The sequence below is a fragment of the Ictalurus furcatus genome, chromosome 6 (genome assembly GCF_023375685.1).
Source record: "Ictalurus furcatus strain D&B chromosome 6, Billie_1.0, whole genome shotgun sequence".
Taxonomy (NCBI): Eukaryota; Metazoa; Chordata; class Actinopteri; order Siluriformes; family Ictaluridae; genus Ictalurus; species Ictalurus furcatus.
The window spans coordinates 31,525,885-31,547,037 of record NC_071260.1 but is presented as its reverse complement, the minus strand read 5'-3'; the positions used below and the strand labels follow the sequence as shown (position 1 = coordinate 31,547,037).

Below are 21,153 nucleotides of genomic sequence, written 5' to 3'. Positions count from 1 at the left end.
AACAACCTGGAATAAAATGAAACCAGTGTATTTTTTAAAGACAAATTTTACAATCGGTATGAAAGGGTTACCTCCTACCTTCCACTGTGGGTCTGGATCCACAATGACACGCAACTGGATGAAGCAGTTAAGGAACATGAATGAATGAATGAATGAATGAATGAGTGAACACATACTGTAGTCTTATGTAGGTATAGTTAGGAGCTTTGAAAAATGGCAGCAGGACATGGTCTGAACACCAGTGGGCAATACAGAGAATTTCTGTCATTTCATTCCACTAAGATTTTTATGCTTTAATTACATGAAAAATATTTACTGCTCTAAAAGAACCATGAAACATGGTGTTTAATTTGGAATATTTTTAATTCAGTCTGAGTAGGTTATTTATTAAGTTATTTATATGTCCAATAAGTTAATGCTGCCATAGTTTTACACTGAGTTCTGTTCATTTATGAGAGCAAAAGTTTGACGTTTATTGAGATGTGCAAAAACGATTACGGTATTAAGGTGCTCATACAGGATCTAGATGTCCCTGAGCGAGTAAAAGCCGCTTAAGTTTTGGTTCCACAGAATTCAACTTTATAGGTTACTCGTCATCATCATCGTCATCATCATCATCATCGTCATCATCATCATCATCATCGTCGTCATCGTCATCGTCATCGTCATCATCATCGTCATCGTCATCATCATCGTCATCGTCGTCGTCATCATCATCATCGTCATCGTCATCGTCATCATCTTCAGTGTTGACCTTCCCAGAGAGCACATCCTCTATCCAGTCCTCCAGTTCATCAGCAGAGGGCAAATCCTCATCGCTATCTATCTGCATCCACACACTGTCCGCCTAGCAATGGATCACAGAGAGGTCAAAGGTCACAATCATATTAAATAAACTACCGTGTCTTTATATTTCAAGGTATATATACTTGCAAGGTCAACCTCGAGTGTCAGTGTTCGACTCTGATCAGTTTGATCTGCAGTGCAGTTTTTACTTTGCTTTTCAGACTTTGAATTTGAATCCCTGTGATGATTCCTCTAGGCCAATTCATCGATATTATTTCCTAATACTCATGGATTCTGCTAAATATTACAGTACATTCTAAATATTACAGTACATCCAGGACAAAATTTAGCTTGCATTTCTTGAAGGATTTTTTTTTTTTTCAGGTATGGTTTGAATCATTGTCCTGTTGTAGAAGAAGAGTTCTTTTCAGCATCAGTTTCTTGACTGATTGCGTCGTATTTGTTTTCAGTATTTACTGATATTTACTGAAATCCATTCTTCCACCTACCTGTGAAATATTTCCCGTACAACCGGCTTCCACATAACCCCAAGACATAATAGATCCACCCCTTGCTAAACAGCTGACAAGGTATATTATACATTAAATGCTTCTCCTATTTTTTTTTTCTCCAAACATACCTTTGTTAATTGTAGCCAAAGAGTTACATTCTTAATTCATCAGTTCACAGCACTTGTTTCCAAAATGCTTCTGGCTTATCGTTTTGTGAGCATGTTGCAGGTAAGGTTTCCTTCTGATGATTCTTCCATGCAGATCATGTTTGTGCAAGCAATGCTACAGAGTAGAATGGAGCACCACCACTCCTGTGTCCTGCAGGTCCTTGCTGTCATGTGTGGATTATGCCCAGATCTATCTGAGAGTTTTCTTGGTCTTCCAGATCTTGCCCTGACTTCCACAGCTCCCCATAACTGTCATGACATTTTGGACAGTGAAAATTGCAAGCTCAAATCTTTTTATAGTCTTTCCCTGCATTGTAGGTGCCAGTTAGATTCATTTTCAGATCCCCAGTCGGATGTTTAAACAAGCCAATGTTGGGTTTTAACACAAGTTTTGTTAAAGAGTGAGATTTTATTACACTCTGGAACTGTCATCAGCTGACATTTTGTAATGACAATTCTTGTCACCTGAGTAATGATTCAATTAAGGCCTAACTTCTGAGACTTCTGAACTTCAAAATAGTTAGGTGCAGAGTTTGTGTTTACTTCAAAAATCAACAAAATAGGTCATTTGGCCAGGGTGCCAATATTTAAGTACATTCTAGAATAGGTCATTTTCACTCTATACTTACTGAAAATCTAACATTAACAATGTATTATGTAAAAATTCCCAAGATATGAAAAATACAATATATAATACATTACAACTTTATTATAAAAACAAAAAATAATGTTGTAAACAAATCAGTATAGTATTGAATCTTTTTTAATAATACATATGTTCTGGACACGAAGATTTTTTTTTTTTTTTTTTTTTTTGCTGTACTTACATCTGTGACGTTAACTATTCCGATCTGAGGTCTGAAGAGGTCAATTTTAAATGTCTTCTCCCAGTATGGAAGTAACTGAGGAAAGAAAAATAAATAAATGAAAAACAATGGGAAGATGCCTCTTAGTTCCATTTCTGTCACATATATCATTGTTGAATGGGTAAGAGTTTGGGGTACTGACCAGAGGGAAGTCATCAGGATCAATCCAGACAATACTCAAGTTAGGATTCTGTGTATTGTCTCGTGCGACTTCTTTCAGAATCTCCAAGAACTCAAAACCATCTAAGAAATAACATGCATAAAGAACATGGCAGTGCCTAGACCCTTATATCAGTAGTTAAATAATCTAACACCGTAAGCTTGACATGTTTTATATGTACTGTACCTGGGTCCTCCTCTTCAGCAAAGGCTATAATGTGGAAGCCGTCCAAGTCGTCTTCCTGCAGAACAGCACATTTCAGTCAGTTGAATAAATAATCATCTTTGTGGGTCTGCAGCTACCACAGGAAGGTTTTGCTTAAGACTCACTCAGTTTAATCACAAACTGCTGAATTTCATTCCATGATATATACTCTACATAATGGTTAACCTCATTGACTGGTTTTGTAATCCAAACCTCAATAACTCAAAAACAAGTTGGTTTATAAATAAAGTAAAAATAACTTGACCTAATGTGTTCTCTCAGTGTAAAGGAAAGTCTCTAGGTCTCCAATAAATAGCTAAATAGTCCAACAGTTTGATTACGCTATGTTATAATTAAATCTGTACTTAGGGGTCAGTGGAATTTATTTTATAGTTAAAGGGATTCCTGGCTGCAAAATGTTAAAGAACCCCTGGTTTAGAGATAATCTTCACAAAATAAAATCGATGCTGATCACAACAATATGTTATATGGACGGAGTTCTTTCTTTCTTTCTTTCCTTCAAATTTAAATATTTGAATAATCCTCACCCAAGTTTCGAACATGTCCTCAGCTCTCAGTTTTCTCAGTGTCGCTCTGTGAAAGTAAAACAAGAAAGTCAAGAAAATGTCATCAGGTGGACTGTTGTTCTAACTCAAGCATAACATCCATTCATCCATTCGTCCATACATCCATTAATCCATCCTTCCATCAATTAATACATCCATCCATCCATTAATCCATCCTTCCATCCATCCATCCATCCATTAATCCATCCTTCCATCAATTAATACATCCATCCATCCATTAATCCATCCTTCCATCCATCCATCCATCCATTAATCCATCATTCCATCCATTAATCCACCCTTCCTTCCATTAATACATCCATCCATCCATGCATTAATCCATCATTCCATCCATTAATCCATCCTTCCATCCATTAATCCATCCTTCCATCCATTAATACATCCATCCATCCATGCATTAGTACATCGTTCTATCCATTCATTCATCATTCCATCCATTAATACATCCATCCATTAATCCATCCTTCCATCCATTAACCCATCCTTCCATCCATCCATCCATCCATCCATTAATCCATCATTCCATCCATTAATCCATCCTTCCATCCATCCATCCATCCATTAATCCATCATTCCATCCATTAATCCACCCTTCCTTCCATTAATACATCCATCCATCCATGCATTAATCCATCATTCCATCCATTAATCCATCCTTCCATCCATCCATCCATCCATCCATTAATCCATCATTCCATCCATTAATCCATCCTTCCATCCATCCATCCATCCATTAATCCATCATTCCATCCATTAATCCATCCTTCCATCCATCCATCCATCCATTAATCCATCCTTCCATTCATCCATCCATCCACCCATCCATTAATCCATCCATTCATCCATTAATCCATCCAACCATCCATCCATGGAATGATGAATCCATTAATCCATCCTTCCATCCATCCATTAATCCATCATTCATCCATTAATCCATCCATTCATCCATCCATCCATCCATCCATATTTCCATCCATCCATCATTCCATCCATCCATCCATCCATCCATTAATCCATCCATCCATCCATCCTTTCATCCATTGATCCATCCATCCATCCATCCATCCATCCAGTCACTCCAGTTACCTCCTGTGCTCTGTGATAAAAGCCACAAGTTCCTCTTCAGTGTGGGGTTTGTCTGGAATGGTGACTGCTTCCTCCATGAAAGGCTCATAGAAGTCTACTTCATTCATCTTGAGAGTCAACTCTTTTGCTACCTGAAAAACGACAGAGCAAAAAATAATTGCAGGCACAGAAGCGGTGTAAGATCTCCGTGTTCCCTTAGAAATGTTTTCTTATACAAAATTCTTCCTAAAATGTTCTCATAACCCATTTTCACGAACATTAAGGTGTGCACGGTACACTGGTCTTCACAGTAATAGGGCCATGCAATGGGGAAAAGATCTCTTGGCAGATAAGAAAAGTCATGCAGTATTTAATAGTGAATTATGTTGATCCAGGATCGATCTCCTTTAAAGTGACAAACAATGGGGCAGGAAGAGAAATTGGTAAAAAAAGTTCTCACATACATACAGCACTCACAGATTTCTCAAAGGTGGCAAAAAATTTGATAAAAGGCTGGAAGTGCTCAGCAGCTTCATGGAAAGCCAGAAAATCTGAGAAGAGAAGCGAAGAGAAGAGAGAAGAGAAGAGAAGAGAAGAGAAGAGAACTTCATTTTGACTTCATAAAGCCTTGTGTTTAGTGACTTTCTTATAAGTGTACTTATATTACTGTTTCTGGACATTTCTTGTGTATTCACAAACATGTATTAATTGGTGGAGTGTGCATGAACCATATGAAACCTTCGTCTCGTCTCGTTTGTCTCTTACCTAGCATTGTGTTCAACTTCTCCAGCTGCTACACACACACAAACATAAATGCACACACTCACGCTCCGACTCCGGACTCTTGAAGTAGCCGATTAGTCTGATGTCCTCTTCCATGCGGTCAAAAGCCTGCAGCTCCAAAGCATTGCCAATGACCTCGACTGGATCATCCAACAGCTGCAAAAAAACGTCAGAGTACTGCTTCATTGCACGTTGCACTCGCTCAACATACAGCACAGGCGAGCTAATTAAATGGACTGACGCAATGAGAGAAACGGTAAGAAGCAAACTGAATCCTTACATCCAGCAGGAACTCCACAAGGGTGTCTGCAGAAAGTAGTCCATCATACTCAATCACACGGTCCGCCTTAAAAACATAGACACTGCCCTCTTCTTGTAGACCTGAAAATAAATGCCCATCAATGTCAATATTTTAATATTGTTAGAGAAAGAGTGATCATTTGGCCATCTCCACTCTTACACCATGTGATAAACAGATTCATCTCTGGTTACCTTCATGCAACCTTCCTCCTGCGCTTTATTAACATAACCTAATATTTCTTCTTGACTGATTACCGTAGGTCAGGCAGCAAATGAATGAACCCTTTGACCTTTTGTGACCATGAAAACCGGATATTAAACCCTGAATTAACAGTGAACAAAATAAGCATTGTGCTAACGTTTTCCTAATTAGCAAGCAAGCTGCATTGCCAGTATTTGTGTTTTGTAGATGTTTGCATGCTGTCTGTGTAGGTTCTCTGGTTCCGGGTTTATCTCTCACTGTCCAGTTAAACAAGACTTGACGTGAAGCCTCGTAAACCCTTTGTGAGTTAATTATAGTGCCTGCAGACTTCTCTTAGTCTTACCTAGTTTCTTAGCGACCTTGGCATCCTTCTCAGAGTCAACCATTCCAAATCCGATGTCCTTTTCCTGTAAGACCTGAGCAGCTATCTGCAGATCAATAGGACATGTCATTTAGAAAAAGTCATTTTAGTACAAGCTTTAAACAAAAAAATCAGTTTTAATGGCTTTCTCTTATTTTGTTCTAAATTGATGTTGCTACCATTTTCAGCGCAAAACTCAGTTATTTATGCCGTGAATCATCTAGCATCTAGCAAAAAAGAACGATTCGTGTTATCTGCTTCACCATTAGTATTATTTCTTTAATTAGGAGCCTTGTGAACTATAGGATTTACGATGTAAGATATTTATCATTAAGGTTAAATATGTATTACGTGCGAATAAACTGATCACTTTTTTAAAAATTATATAATATCGTATGTGTATGTGAAATATAATATAATGTATGTATTAGAGGACAAGCCAACTATATTTATTAGGATAAGCTACAGACCAGTTAGATTGGGTTACATGGTTATGCACTTGCAACCCATACTGAACAATACAAATTCAATCTAATATACATTATATGGCCAAAAGTAGACACCTGACACCCATATGTGGTTCTCACCCCAAACTGTTGGACAGTTATAGAATTACCGTTCACTGGAACTAAGAGGCCCAAACCTGTTCTTGCATGACAATGCACCTGTGCACAAAGAGAGCTCCATGAATGGTAATGGTATGGTAAATTGTCTGCACTTATACAGTGCTTTTTTTTTTTTTTTTTACCTTATCAGTTCTACAAAGCGCTTTCACCCATTCACCATTGGTAGCTTTCCATCGGGAGCAACTTGGGGTTCAGTGTCTTGCCCAAGGACACTTCGGCATGTGGAGTCACATGGGCCGGGAATCGAACCACCAACACTATGCTTAGTGGACAACCCGCTCTACCACCTGAACCACAGCCACCCGTGAAGCCATGGTTTGCCAAGGTTGGAGTTGAATAACTCGAGTGTCCTGCACAGAGCCCTGACCTCAACCCAACTGAACACCTTTGGATGAACTGGAACGTCAACTGTGCCCCAGGACTCGCCCATCATCAGTGCCTGACCTCACTAATAATCTTGTAGCAGAATAAACACAAATCCCCTCAGCCACGCTCCAAAATCTAGTAGAAAGCACATGGGTGTTATGGTCAGGTGTCCACAAACTTTTGGCCATATAATGTATTTAACAGTATATTGTACTGTCAATATACAGTACACCTGAATGTAATGTAATGAGATTTATTCATTTATTGTTTTTTTCTTTATTTGTTTGGCTTTTTTCACATATTGTTTAGTTCTTACCAGTAACCAATAGAAAATGTCTAATAAAAACAGTACTATTCTTAAGCCGTGCAATGAAAACCGGAAGGTGATGCAAAGTACACAAGGTGGAGGATAGTAAGTGTTAGTAAGGTCTAAAATGCTAAAATGTGTTTGTGTGTTGGAAAGGACAGACACATGAGTAGCTAGGTACAACATCCACCAACTGAAGCATGAATATAAAAGCATTCAGGAGGTCCTAAGAATAAACAAAGCACTCGCTGGAGTTCCTGATCAGAATAGCAATTAAGAATATCAGAGAACTGTGGGAAACGGGGAGCTCTAACCAAACTATTTGGCAACTTCAGCGTCTTAGCAGAACCTGGATTTTACTAAGCTGTTCCAGGCAGTTATTTTCTTAAATATAACACACTTCTGTGGTTGAAAAACCATAGAAATTTAGTGACCAGCACTAATAGTGACCTTCACACACACATACACACACACTCAACTTTGACATTATGTACACTTCTGAAAATGACTAACATTATTTTCCATTGTAACCGAATATGAATTTAATTGCAAATGTTCAGTACATTCTGTACTGAATATTCCTGATTCTGCTAGTTATAAGTCATATTACCTCATTTGATTGAATTTACATTAGAACTTTGTCATATACTGGACCACCGCTAATGTGTACTGTGGAAATGCTCATAGAAAAGAAGTTCCCCTATATAAATATCCCCGTTTTCCTCAATTACTCTCAATTATTCCTGCTGTTTTGACACTTTTCATTGGTCTCTCTCTCTCTCTCACCTCCAGCACGAGCTCAGTCATTTGGAACTGTTTCTGCAGCTCCTTGCTGGCCGGCACCGGTGCATGGTAGAGCAGGCAGAGCATCTGGTGGTTCTTCAACGCTTTGCGGTAGTTCTTGTTGTCGATGTCCAACACTCGGTCCTTGCCGTCATAGCGGGGGAACTCCAGGCCTTTCCTCGCCCAGGCAAGTCCTGCCAAGCTCAGACACACCAGCACTACCAACGAGGGTGTCCTCATGGCTGCCACTACACAAGCACACGGGTATTAATCTCACACGCACACCGCCAGAATTCTCACACACTCAGGTCCGGTTTTCTATCAAAAGAGCAGAAATCCAAAAAAAAAAAAAAAAAGATAGATCAAATTGAAAGATATAATTCAAGACAATTCTCTAGAGTAGGTTCAGGTTTTAAATATCTTCATGGTCTTATGTACCGTTCCAATGGATAATCAGGTCTGTCCAGCCTCTCTCTCTCACTCTCTCTCTCTCTCTCTCACTCTCTCTCTCTCTCTCTCCCAGTTGCCCTGAATGTTTCCGTCTCTCTTTTGGCTGGAGACAAAGCAAAGGGCTTTGAGGGGGGATACCTTACATAGCAGTAGCCCTCTGACTCACTCCCGGGTCTTTTTTAGGAGCCCAGTTGTTTCATAGCTAAAAATACTCCAGCTAAACTGCAAACTGCAAGGGGCAGGAACAATGTAGAGCACTGGCTATGCTTATACAAATTATATTTTATCATGAGGTGAACATGGCTGTTTGATAAACTTGCGGTATCACTGGAAAGTAGTCAGAATTAAATGCACACAGCCCTGGCAATGAGCTGCTCAGTGCCAGTGTGTGTGTGTGTGTGTGTGTGTGTGTGCATGCAATAAGAAATAATATGTGCGTATTATGTAAGATGTGTGTAAGAATGTGTATCTCAGCGTACTGGAGGAGCAGGATGAGTTTGATAATGAAGTTACTGATCGCAGTAGTCATTAGCAAACAGGACTTTCTACCAGTGGAGGCCTTCAACTTTACGCACGCATACAAGAGTGTGTAGACGGATAAAGTGACAGAATGAGTTCTCTTCGTAAATAACCATTTAAACAGGAGAGCTGGCGAATTAGCTCCTTAATTGGACACAGATAAATCCATTCCTCAAGAAGCCTGCTGCCTTACCCCAATGACCCTCAGAGTCTGGAGAAACCCTCTGAGGAGACTGCCGGATTTGATCCAGACAGCTGCAACTTAGCAAACGCAACTAAACATTATTGTTCTGCCATGGAGACAGTAGATTTCCGATATATGATTATATAATGATTCGTTATTCTTAGAAGTTTGCAAATGTAAAGTATTATTACCAGACTTCATGACTAGTTACTGAAAGTTCTGAAATTTCTATACATATATATATTTTGTTAAGGTCTTTCCATCTTAAAATGATAGCTATTTTAATCGTTTGCCAATGAATATGGTCAGTGATCATGATGAACATTTCTGGGGTTATTTGTAGCACAGGAAACTTGATACTCAGTGCTTCTCATTGTCATCTGTGGGCGGCTGTGGTTCAGGTGGTAGAGCGGGTTGTCCGCTAATCGTAGGGTTGGCGGTTTGATTCCCGGCCCACGTGACTCCACATACCGAAGTGTCCTTGGGCAAGACACTGAACCCCAAGTTCAGTGATGGCAAGTTAGTGACTTGCATGGCAGGTCCACTACCGTGAGTGTATGAATGGGTGAATGAGACACAGTGTAAAGCACTTTGGATAAAAGTGCTATATAAGTGCAGACCATTTACCATCTAGGTGTTACCATTGAAACTACACCGATAACTCTGAGCATATATTCTGTCATTTAGTTGGATTCCAGTCTTTAAATGGTGATTGATATGCTATATGATACTGTGAAAAGTCTCAGGCACAAAATGAAGAATAAAAATCAGTATAAAGAGCAGAAGTAGGGCAAAAGCTAAAGCAAATCAATATAATAAAGCAAATCTCGCCTTTAAAACCGCACCAGATCTCTTGGTTACACTGTAGTGTCGTTTTTATAAGGAAATCCACTGTAGGAAATCCAAGCGTTTTGGAGAAATATCCACATTTCTTTATGATTCAATGGCTCTCACCAGCTTCTGTCTCTGCAAGTCTCTATGATGTTGAGATCAGGGTGCTGTGGAGGTTATGCCATCTGTTGTAGAACATCTTATTCTTCTTGGAAATCTAGTTCTTTTGGAAATTTTTGCTATTTTTTACGGACGAGTTAATGCAAAAGGAATCAAACATTATTTCATTTTATCCATCCATCCATCCATCCATCCATTTTCCATACCGCTTATCCTACATGGAATCGTAGGGAGCCTGGAGCCTATCCCAGGGAGCTCGGGGCATAAGGCGGGGGACACACTGAACGGGTTGTTAACCTATCGCAGGGCAAAAATTGCACACAAATTCACACACTATGGATAATTTTGAAAAGCCAATCAGCCTACAGTGCGTGTCTGTGGCACACAGGGTGGAAGCAGGAATGAAACCCCCAATCCTGGAGGCACGAGGCAACCGTGCTAACCACTAAGCCACTCTGCCCTCCTATATTTTGCTTTAATATTATTCTAATTTCAGGGTGCACGGTGGCTTAATGGTTAGCATGTTCACTTCACACTGCCAGGGTCGGGGGTTCGATTCCCACCGCTGCTCTGTGTGTGTGGAGTTTGCATGTTCTCCCCATGTTGCGGGGGTTTCCTCCGGGTACTCCGGTTTCCTCCCCCAGTCCAAAGACATGCATGGTAGGCTGATTGGCATGTCTAAAGTGTCCGTAGTGTATGAATGGGTGTGTGATTGTGTAGGTGATTGTGCCCTGCGATGGACTGGCACCCTGTCCAGGGTGTACCCCGCCTTGTGCCCAATGCTTCCTGGGATAGACTCCAGGTTCACCCGTGACCCTGAAAAGGAGTAAGCGGTTGAAGATGGATGGATGGATTCAATTCTACTGAGGATAAAATGCACATTGCACTACACATTATGTACACTTGTTATAATGAAGAAATCAAGCCATGATGTCTGCAAAACAGTTATTGTTTTTATTTGTTTATGAATATAAGAATGTCAGCCCAAGTGATGCATCACTTTTGACCATCACCATATTTTTCATCATTGAACTTAGTGCTTAATGTCAACGGACATTGATACAATCACAGAAATCAAGTAGCTAGAGATGATGCATCAATCCACACGTGTTTCAAGCAGAGAGTGAAGGTCAAGGTGAGCCGGGTCCATCAAAGGTGCTGGTGCTTGGGTTGGAGATGACGTAGCTCTGGTTGTATCCTTGAATCTGAGGCTGGGAACTCCATTCTCCCTCAATGTACTTATGGTAGGGGTCATTGGAGTGCTCCCTGCGTTTGGACTTTACCGTGCTCACTAGAATGGCCACGACAATGAAGCCGAATATCCCGATCATTACCACTAGGTACCAGATAACGTTGTCGAGGTTTTCTTCAGCCAGTCGGGCGTTTAGGTCACGTTCAGCCTGTGTGTTGTTCCATTGCCATTGCTTCAGGAAATCATTCAGAGCATGAGTTAATGAATCCTGCAGGTGGAGGGTCACGTTGGACCAATCAGATGATGTTGTCATCTAATTAGTGAAGAAGACAGCATAGGGGTGAAAGAAAAAAAAAACACAGGCGTGAGTCTCTGTGGAGTGAGATGCTGCTTTATAATTTAAAGGAACAGAAAATGGAGTCTCTAGACTTTTCGCCCTTGGGTTTTACCCTGGAGCTACAGAGCCCTCTACTCATATTGGCACCCTTGGTAAATAGGAGCAAAGAAGGCTGTGAAAATTTGTCTTTATTGTTTAGCCATTTGATCTTCTGTTCATAAAATTCACAAAAATACTCTGCTCTCGTGGATATCAAAGAATTGCAAACACAACACGGGTTTATAAAAAATATCTTTGTTAAATATAGGTGTGCAATGATTATTGGCACCCTTTTAGTCAATACTTTGTGCTACGTCGCTTTGCCAAGATAACAGCTCGGAGTCTTCTCCTATAACACCTGATGAGGTTGGAGAATACATGGTGAGGGATCTGAGAGTGTTCCTCCATACAGAACCTCTCCAGATCCTTCACATTTCGAGGTCCATGCTGGTGGACTCTCCTCTTCAGTTCACCCCACAGGTTTTCCATGGGGTTCAGGTCAGGGGACTGGGATGGTCATGGCAGGACCTTGATTTTGTGGTCAGTAAACCATTTTTGTGTTGATTTTGATGTATGTTTTGGATCATTGTCCTGCTGGAAGATCCAACCACGGCCCATTTGAAGCTTTCTGGCAGAGGCGGTCAGGTTTTCATTTAATATCTGTTGATATTTGATAGAGTCCATGATGCCATGTATCCTAACAAAATGTACAGGTCCTCTGGCAGAAAAACAGTCCCAAAACATTAAAGAGTCACCACCATATTTAACCGTGGGCATGAGGTACTTGTCATGAACATGAGGTACGTGGACATGAGGTCCAAAACCTCCTCTGGTGTTTATTACCAAAAAGCTCTATTTTGGTTTCATCTGACCATAGAACCCGATCCCATTTGAAGTTCCAGTAGTGTCTGGCAAACTGAAGACGCTCGAGTTTGTTTCTGGATGAAAGTAGAGGCTTTTTGTGACTTCACAAGGTGACTTCGGATTGTAGTTTTGGAGACTTTCTGATCCCAAGACGTAATTAACTTCTGCAGTTCTCCAGCTGTGATCCTTGGAGATGTCTTATCCACTCGAACCGTCCTCTTCACAGTGTGTTGAGACGATATAGACACGCGTCCAATTCCAGGTCGATTCATAACATTTCCAGTTGACTGGAACTTCTTAATTATTGCCCTGATGGTGGAAATGTGCATTTTCAATGCTTGTGTTATTTTCTTATAGACTCTTCCCATTCACAAACACTTCCCATTCCCATATATTCCTTGTTCTTAAACATTGTTATGAATAACTAAGGGAATTTGGCTTGTGTGTTACATCATATTTATACCCCTGTGAAACAGGAAGTCATGGTTGAACAATTTCCTGTTCCTAGTCCCCCAGGTGTGCTAAAAATTATTTTTTTAAATATCCATCGGAATATACTTAAAATATATTTTTCTCATATGAATTCCTAGGGATGCCGATAATTGTTGAGCAGAGTGTTTTTGTGATTTTTTTTAACCAAAGATCAAAAAGTTAAACAATAAAGACAATTTTTCACAGCCTTCCTTGCTCATACTTACTAAGGGTGCCAATATTAGTGCAGGACTAGTACTGCCAACAAGTAAGGCAATCTTGTAGTTTCTAAGTTTATTATTGTGCAAACATTATGCATGCATACTCAAGAAAGATTTTTTGTGTGTTTTTATATGTACCTCTGAGCTACTGTGACTTAGCTTGTAATAGTAATTTACAGTGGGAGCTGCTAGTTTCAGACGTTATTATGCTCCAGTTTTCACACACATCAGTGTACTGAAATATAAAAGCAGAGTAGTTCTTTCTGTTCAACAACAGCTTGTGTGTAGCTAGTTTTAACCAGCTAGCTTGCTACCTTAGAGCGAGAAAGCTCACAACGCGGCCCTGCACAAACAAAGCGCTAAGAGATCGGAGTGGAGCAACTCTTTCCCCGACATACAGAAATTGTGCATTTTGGCTGGGTAACTCTAGCTAAAGGAGAGGGACATGTTCATGTGCACTGTAAGAAATCTTGTTTGGGCTCCAGAGATAAAAGACTCTCAAAATATCTGCAAATCATTTTTCGAATTCTTTTGATGGCAGTCTGTCTGATCAAACATCAGACTCATGTGCACTTGAAGGTGGCCCTGTATGTTAGATATAACTCAGGTAATAATTTATTCTGCTGGTTTATTTAAAAAAAAAAAAAAAAGCTAACTTGCAATACTGCCCTAATGGTATTACCGATGTCTTTTGAGGTGAGTGAGCGTCGGAATTCTGATCGGAAGGTCGTGAGTTCAAATCCCAGCACTGCCAAGCTCCCACTGGTGGGCCCTTGAGCAAGGCCCTTAACCCTCAACTGCTCAGTTGTATAAATGAGATAATTGCAAGTCACTCTGGATAAAGCTGTCTACCAAACACCGTAATGTAATGTACTTTTAAGATCTACTTTTTAGCCCCGGTGTAAAAAGTCTCCTTTTTTTTTTTTTTTTTTTACAAGATTTTACTTGAAGAATGGTCAATTATGCAGTAGTGATACACTGTAATAGCTTAGTTTATATAAACATGTATTTTAGATTATGTTAAACATGTCAGTCCAAAATGATTCATATTTTTATTTTACAACAAAGCAACATGAAGCAGTGATAATACAGTAGTCATTATAATATACAGTAATTATTATTATTATTATTATTATTATTAATAACAATAATAATAATAATATTGATAAGAAGAAAATTGTTCGACAGGTAGAAAACGTAAACCAGTCCAAATCCGATGAGTTTGTGCTGCTTGAGCTACATTGTGTCTTTAATTAAACGACCTGCTTGTTAGAAGATACACTTCACTTTGTATTTATCAGAATGTAAATCTTTCAGCTAGGCAGTAGATCATTGTATTATTACATAATGATAAAATGACCAAAGTTTAGTATAGTATAAATACAAATAACGAATTATTTGTATTTAAAGGCGTCCCAAAGGTTCCTTACTAAACTACAATTCCACCAGAATTTGATTAAGACATTCTTGACTAATATCTTTTTCATCAATAGTAAGAAAAAGCAGTAAGTCCTTTCTGTAATCACAGGACATGAATGATTATTATGATCACATTATAGAGAAATAAGCGTTAAACTTACGCTAGTCGTAGTTCCGGTGCTGTTCTCATGTGCAATACAAAGTGATCAACAGTACCAGAAGTACCAGGCACTACCGCTCATACCTTATACTATTTAACTAAATTGTGTGTGTGTGTGTGTGTGTGTGTGTGTGTGTGTGTTCTGCTTACCCATATCAGCTCCTCATTCCTCAAGGGCATCATTGCTCAAGGGCATCAGTATTTTCTCTCAAAACAAATGACAAATCACACTGTAGTTTCCAAACTCAGAAAGAGCTACAGAGCCAAGTGCTGATGATAAGTCTTCATGTGCTGTATTCTGGTTGGGGTATTCCATATAGCTGAGGTTTGACACATTTACACATCGATACAGTTGCTAACAAGCATTTTTTTTAATTTATTTTTTTAGCACAACTCTTCTTAAAGTTTGCACAACAATTCTCATTGTGGACCAAACTGTAATGTAAATCTGGTTCTCATGGCGTTTCTTACTCGAATGCTACCACATGCAAAAGCATGTATTTCTTCAGCCCAATTTGGAAATGTTTTCATGCATTCATAATGATTAGACTAAAGTACAAAACCAACTTACAATTGCTAACAATTTGTTCAAACACCTAGCTTAGTACATTGGGTCACTCAGTCAGTGGACTGAACTCAACTTCCCTGTTCACAAGTACCAGAAAGCTTCAAATTCACACGTCAAATTCCAGTTCTTTGTGACATCTACTTCGTGCAAATGATTATTCCAAGCCCTCGTTCTGCTACTGCCAGCCTGGTTACAGTATAGATTGTTTTAGTGTACAATTTAGCCCTTGCTTAGCTAAGTATGTTTGCAGATTATGTCTGCCTTCCCTTTGGTTGTTTCTTTTTAGATCTTTTTTTTTTTACATAAAACCCTGAGTTTGCATCCAAACCCATGCAATTTCCCGACAGGATCTGGGATACAAATCATGGATGCAGCCCAGTTACAAGAGCAACAGGACACTTTACTAACCAGAGCCTATACAAAGAACTCTGAAGCTAGCCTCTGAAGTTTTCATGCTCTGGATGGCCAACCCACTGGAAAGTCACTGTCATGTATCATGTATGTCTGTTATAATTTAAACACTCATTTCTGGTTACCATCTCACACAATTTTCCCATCATTTCTGGGCTTATCTGGTCCCTACAATGTTTTCTCTCCTGTATCGAACATCCCCTTGAGCCTAATAAGAAGCACCATAATTGAAATCATGACTTCATCTCCATTACTGTTCCATCACAACCAAGCCTAGAATTCACACGCTGATCAAACCTTCCAACAACTTGTGAAAATGTTCACCACTGCTCCCATCCTAAACCAGCGTGACTCTGCACTGCTATTCGTCACAGAGATTGATGCCTCAGGGACAGATTGTTCCAATGACAAGAAAACTCCCCAAAGCACCACCCATTGGTCTTCTTCTAAACAGAGAGCTTTTTGCAAAGAAAATGGGTTTAAAGGAATGAAGCCACTGGCGTGAAGCACTTTAGGGTTAAGCAGTTTACTCCCAGACAAGCTACATAGGCTGTTTTCTTCTCTTTGTTTCAGTTTTCAATCTCATATCAACCAGGTTCCAAGGCTGATGCGCTCACTCTCCTGCATTAACTCTGCAGAAACTATACTTCCTGAATAATGCTTTCAAGGGCCATCACCTGGGATATAGCTCACCGATAGTCACAGAAGCATAGGAGAGTCATCCCACCCTTCCATAATATCCAGCCACTATGTGCTACCACATCTTCATGACTGGGTGCATTCCTCCATTGCCATAGGCCACCCACAACCAAAGTACTATATATGATCAGAGATATCCACAACTTTGTTATTTCCTGTGTCATTTGTGCCCAAGCCAAGGTCAGCCTCTGCACATTCCCTAATGTTCATGGTAACACCTTGAAGTGGATTGTCTCACAGATCTGCCCTGGTCTCAGAACACGTACCATGCTCTTACCATGATCTTAGACACCACTGAACTTTTTTTCTAAATCCTTGCAGCTGATCCCCTTGACTACACCATTTGAAACTACAGTTGATTTGTTATTTATCTTACTGTGTTTAGCCTTGGGGTATCACTCTCTCACTCATGTTCAGTAACCACTTTATCCTGATCAGGGTTGTATTGGATTCAGAGACTATTTGGAGCCTATTCTGGGAACACTGCAGGGATACACCCTGAATGTGTTCAGGGGTTTAAAAATCTTTGTAGTTGAAATAGCAACTCAGGAGTTACAGAAGGTTAAAGGTCAGTCTAGTTCATTGCAGGGCACCAAGTACACACACATTCATACACTCATTCACACTTAGGGGAAATTTACCTGCTAGCATGTTTTCGAGAGTTGGGAGAAACCCCAAATGGACATGGTGAGAACATACACATAGACAGTCACCCGAGTTCAGGATCAAACCCGGGTCGCTGTGATGCAGTAAAACTACCTGGGCCGTCAGTGGATCAGGTTGTAGAACAGGTTGTCCACTAATCGTAGTGTTGGCGGTTCGATTCCCGGCCCACGTGACTCCACATGCCGAAGTGTCCTTGGGCGAGACACTGAACCCCGAGTTGCTCCCGATGGCAAGTTAGCGCCTTGCATGGCAGCTCTGCTACCATTGGTGTGTGTGTGAGTGAGTGTGTGTGAATGGGTGAATGAGACACAGTGTAAAGCACTTTGGATAAAAGCCCTATATAAGTCCAGATCATTTACCATCCAATACACCACTGTGTCACTCCCTCACTGTCACACCGCCCCATTTCCAGCATGTGCTCACAAACCAGCCTTCTCTTTTTCCTGGGAACATTATTACCACCAATGCCCCTACAGATGACTGGTGGCTGAAGTGATGAGTTTTGGCAGAGCTCCAGCTCGCCGTGTGAGTCAGTGGATAAGATGTTCTTTTCTACAATGCAGTACTGTTCAATGTTCCATGCCATGGAAAGAGTGAATAAAAAAATGACTGAATTGTATCAATAATAGTCTGCGTACACGATCAACTAAAGGACAGTAACTAAAAAATATTTAGTATGTCAAGTATACACAGAATCTTCTAGAGGAAAACACATGTGTTTGTGGAGTTTTGAAAAGGTGATTTGGTGAATTTGTTAGTACTACTTTCACCACCAGGTGGAGACTTATTCAAAGTATCAGAGAACATATTTGTTAGGCTGTTTACTGCTTGTTTATGGTTAGGGCTGTAAATAGAATATAACCGTAAGAAAGAAAATATTGTTTTAAAATATTCAGACAATTAACATAAATAGACCAAATAAATAAGCTGAATTAAAGTGAATATAAATAAGGAATAAGTATTGCTTCAGATGATTTCTGTTGTCACAATGTTAGTTAAGGTACATTCGTTTATTCATTCATTCAGACTGATCAAAAATTCTAATGTTATTCCACGCCTGAAACTTTATGAGTTTCAGGGACGCAGTTTCAGAGACGGTGTGTGGCAAGAGAGTAGCCTGAAAACCTTTTATCTAGCCTAAATGGCAGAGCATACGTATACGTAGGTGATGAGTAGTTCAACAGTTTCCCTTCCATTTGAACTGCATATTATAATTTGAGGGAAAAAAAAAAGGCATGGCTTAGTGGTTAGCACGTTCGCCTCACACCTCCAGGGTCGGGGGTTCGAGTTCCACCGTTCCACCGTGGCCCTGTGTGTGTGGAGTTTGCAGGTTCTCCCCGTGCTGTTTCCTCCGGGTACTCCGGTTTCCTCCCCCTGTCCAAAGACATGCATGGTAGGCTGATTGGCATGTCCAAAGTGTCCGTAGTGTACGAATGGGTGTGTGAGTGTGTATGTGATTGTGCCCTACGATGGATTGGCACCCTGTCCACGGTGTACCCCGCCTTGTGCCCGATGCTCCCTGGGATAGGCTCCAGGTTTCCCTGAAAAGGATAAAGCGGTATAGAAGATGGATGGATGGATGGAAAAAAAAGACATGCTATTCCTACATGATGCTGAGAAATGCGTACAAACAGTACATTCATACATTGTGCATACACTGCTTGGGAAGATATACATAAAAGTGGTGGAAGTGAAGGAGCTTCTTAAAATTCTCTTAAAAGAGTCATAGTTAAATATCCCTGTCAGTACAACTGTTTGATAAGATGTACTGTAGGTGGAAAGTTTGTGGTATCACAACTAAATCATCCCCAGACAAGTGCACCATGTAAGGTTTCCAAACACGCTCTCAGACTATTAATAATAAGGAAGTACTGTACTAAGGAAAGGCACTGCACTTATCTCCATTCCTGCACCCCATACAAATCTCTTCTGCTAAAAACAAAAAGCACAGAGATGCGTATCTTAAAACATTTAGATTAATCACCACTTTTGTGAAACAAACTCTGGTCAGAGAAAAGAAAAATAGAACTCTTTGGAATTCATCTCATCATGTTTGGAGAAAGAAAGGTTGTGTGTATAATCCCAAGAACTCCATACCGACACTGAAGTACAGAGGCGGGAGCATCGTGACATGCTTCTCAGCAAATGGTACTGCGGTGTTACACGTCATTGAAGGAAACATGAATGGAGCAATGTACCAAGACATAATGATAATGATAATGATAATGAGTCTTTATTGGTCATATATATATTACAACACAGTGAAATTATTTTCTTTGCAATTAAATTCAATTCAATAAAATTTTATTTGTATAGTGCTTTTTACAACGGACGTTGTCACAAAGCAGCGTCACAGAAACATATAAACACAGGATAGAGATTGTAAGTGTGTGAATTTATCCCTATTGAGCGAGACGGTGGTGACGGTGGTGAGGAAAAACTCCCTGAGATGATACGAGGAAGAAACCTTGAGAGGAACCGGACTCAGAAGGGAACCCGTCCTCATCTGGGTAACGACAGATAGTGTGAGAGTAAAAGAAAGCTCATTATGGTGTTTATATGAAGTCTGTTTGTTGAACTAGTCCACTGTTCACTAAAGGAGACCTGAGTGTAAAACTGCATGTGGTAATCGCAGTCCCAAGGCCATCGCTGCAACCGTAGTCCCAGCAACCACAGCGAGAACGTCCATGTGGAATTGACGTCCAAAACTATTTCCATGGTACTTCAAGCGGTACCGTCCTCAGTAATCTCCAGACTGTAGTCTCCAGTTGGTGAGAGATATTGATGAGAGATGAGATTCACATATCCCAGCATACCAGGAAGCTGGGGTCAGAGCGCAGGGTCAGCCATGATACAGCGCCCCCTGGAGCAGAGAGGGTTAAGGGTCTGCTCAAGGGCCCAACAGAGACAGCTTGGCAGTTCTGGGGCTCGAACCTCCAACCTTCTGATCAGTAACTCAGACCCTTAACCGTCAAGCCACCACTACCCCCATAGATAAAAATATTAGAGTATAATTTGATCTACTGCTAAGAAACTAAATTTGGGGAGAAGATAAACATGTCAACAAGACAACAACCCCAAACCTACAGCCAGAATGACTCAAGACTGGTTTCTTGAGTAAATGTGAAGGTGCTTGCATGGCCTAGTCAATCTCCTGACTTTATTTATGGAGGATTTTGAAGTTCATCAGAGGACCATTGTAGCCTTGGGAATTGAAGACGATTTGCCAAGATTGGACCAAAATTGAAACGCAATGCTGCAAAAACCAAATTAATTCCTAGAAATAGTCCCAAAGTATTAATAGTACTAATAAGTACCAAAGTGTTGGTCCCCGCAGTCAATTAATTTATTTAAAAATATCTTTGTTTACACTTATGAATATATACTTTCTTGTTCATATTAATAAGTACAAAGTCACAAAAGACAATAAAATAAAATAAAACAAAGTCAAAGACATCCAGAGTAAGTGCTTTATCCTGGTCAGGGTTCCAGTTAATGGATCCAGAGCCTATCCTGGGAACATAGACACAACGTGGGAATCCATCATGAATGGGAAGCGAATCCATCACAGATTATTAAGTCAGTTTAAGGGAATCCATTTGTGCACATAAAACTCTGGTCAAAGTACAAGTGTACAAAATGTAAAGAAATATTTCATTCTTCGTGTGGCGGTGAAGAAATGCCATGTTGAGTACTGGAAAGATGTTCCACATTATATTTATAACATGTGGGCAATTTTATCTGCAGTCCATCTATCATTCTCAGCATGACAGTCTGTGCAGGTCCTGGAGAACAGGTTAGTGAATCTGTTCGAGACAACGATATTATTTGTAGGCCAGTATGTTTACAAGCGCCAAAGGGACAAAAACATGCAACACAATTCGTGAGTTATTTTCACCGTATCGAAAGCTGCAGTACAAGAACCTC

General features: G+C 40.1%; 2 protein-coding genes across 3 annotated transcripts; both read right to left on the bottom strand.

Annotated features, from left to right (window-relative positions):
* Nucleotides 1-120: 120 nt before the first annotated feature.
* On the bottom strand, nt 121-8,660 carry casq2 (calsequestrin 2). Of its 2 annotated transcripts, none has more exons than XM_053627675.1 (12): nt 8,514-8,660; nt 8,079-8,323; nt 5,976-6,060; nt 5,411-5,511; nt 5,175-5,286; nt 4,825-4,898; nt 4,369-4,499; nt 3,244-3,289; nt 2,678-2,732; nt 2,474-2,574; nt 2,293-2,367; nt 121-847 (listed from the first exon to the last, which is right to left on the bottom strand). In XM_053627675.1, the coding sequence occupies exons 2-12, from the start codon at nt 8,313-8,315 to the stop codon at nt 587-589; spliced, it is 1,278 nt and encodes a 425-aa protein (XP_053483650.1). In that variant the 5' UTR covers nt 8,316-8,323; nt 8,514-8,660; the 3' UTR covers nt 121-586. The 2 variants fall into 2 exon arrangements, with proteins under 2 accessions (XP_053483650.1, XP_053483649.1); XM_053627674.1 differs by having other exon boundaries at nt 8,079-8,393; nt 8,514-8,659.
* A 2,451-nt stretch (nt 8,661-11,111) lies between these two features.
* Nucleotides 11,112-15,028, bottom strand: LOC128609389 (potassium voltage-gated channel subfamily E member 2). Its single transcript, XM_053627926.1, has 2 exons — nt 14,884-15,028; nt 11,112-11,684 (listed from the first exon to the last, which is right to left on the bottom strand). Exon 2 carries the CDS (start codon nt 11,682-11,684, stop codon nt 11,310-11,312), a length of 375 nt encoding a protein of 124 aa, XP_053483901.1. The 5' UTR covers nt 14,884-15,028; the 3' UTR covers nt 11,112-11,309.
* Between the last annotated feature and the right edge of the window lie 6,125 nt (nt 15,029-21,153).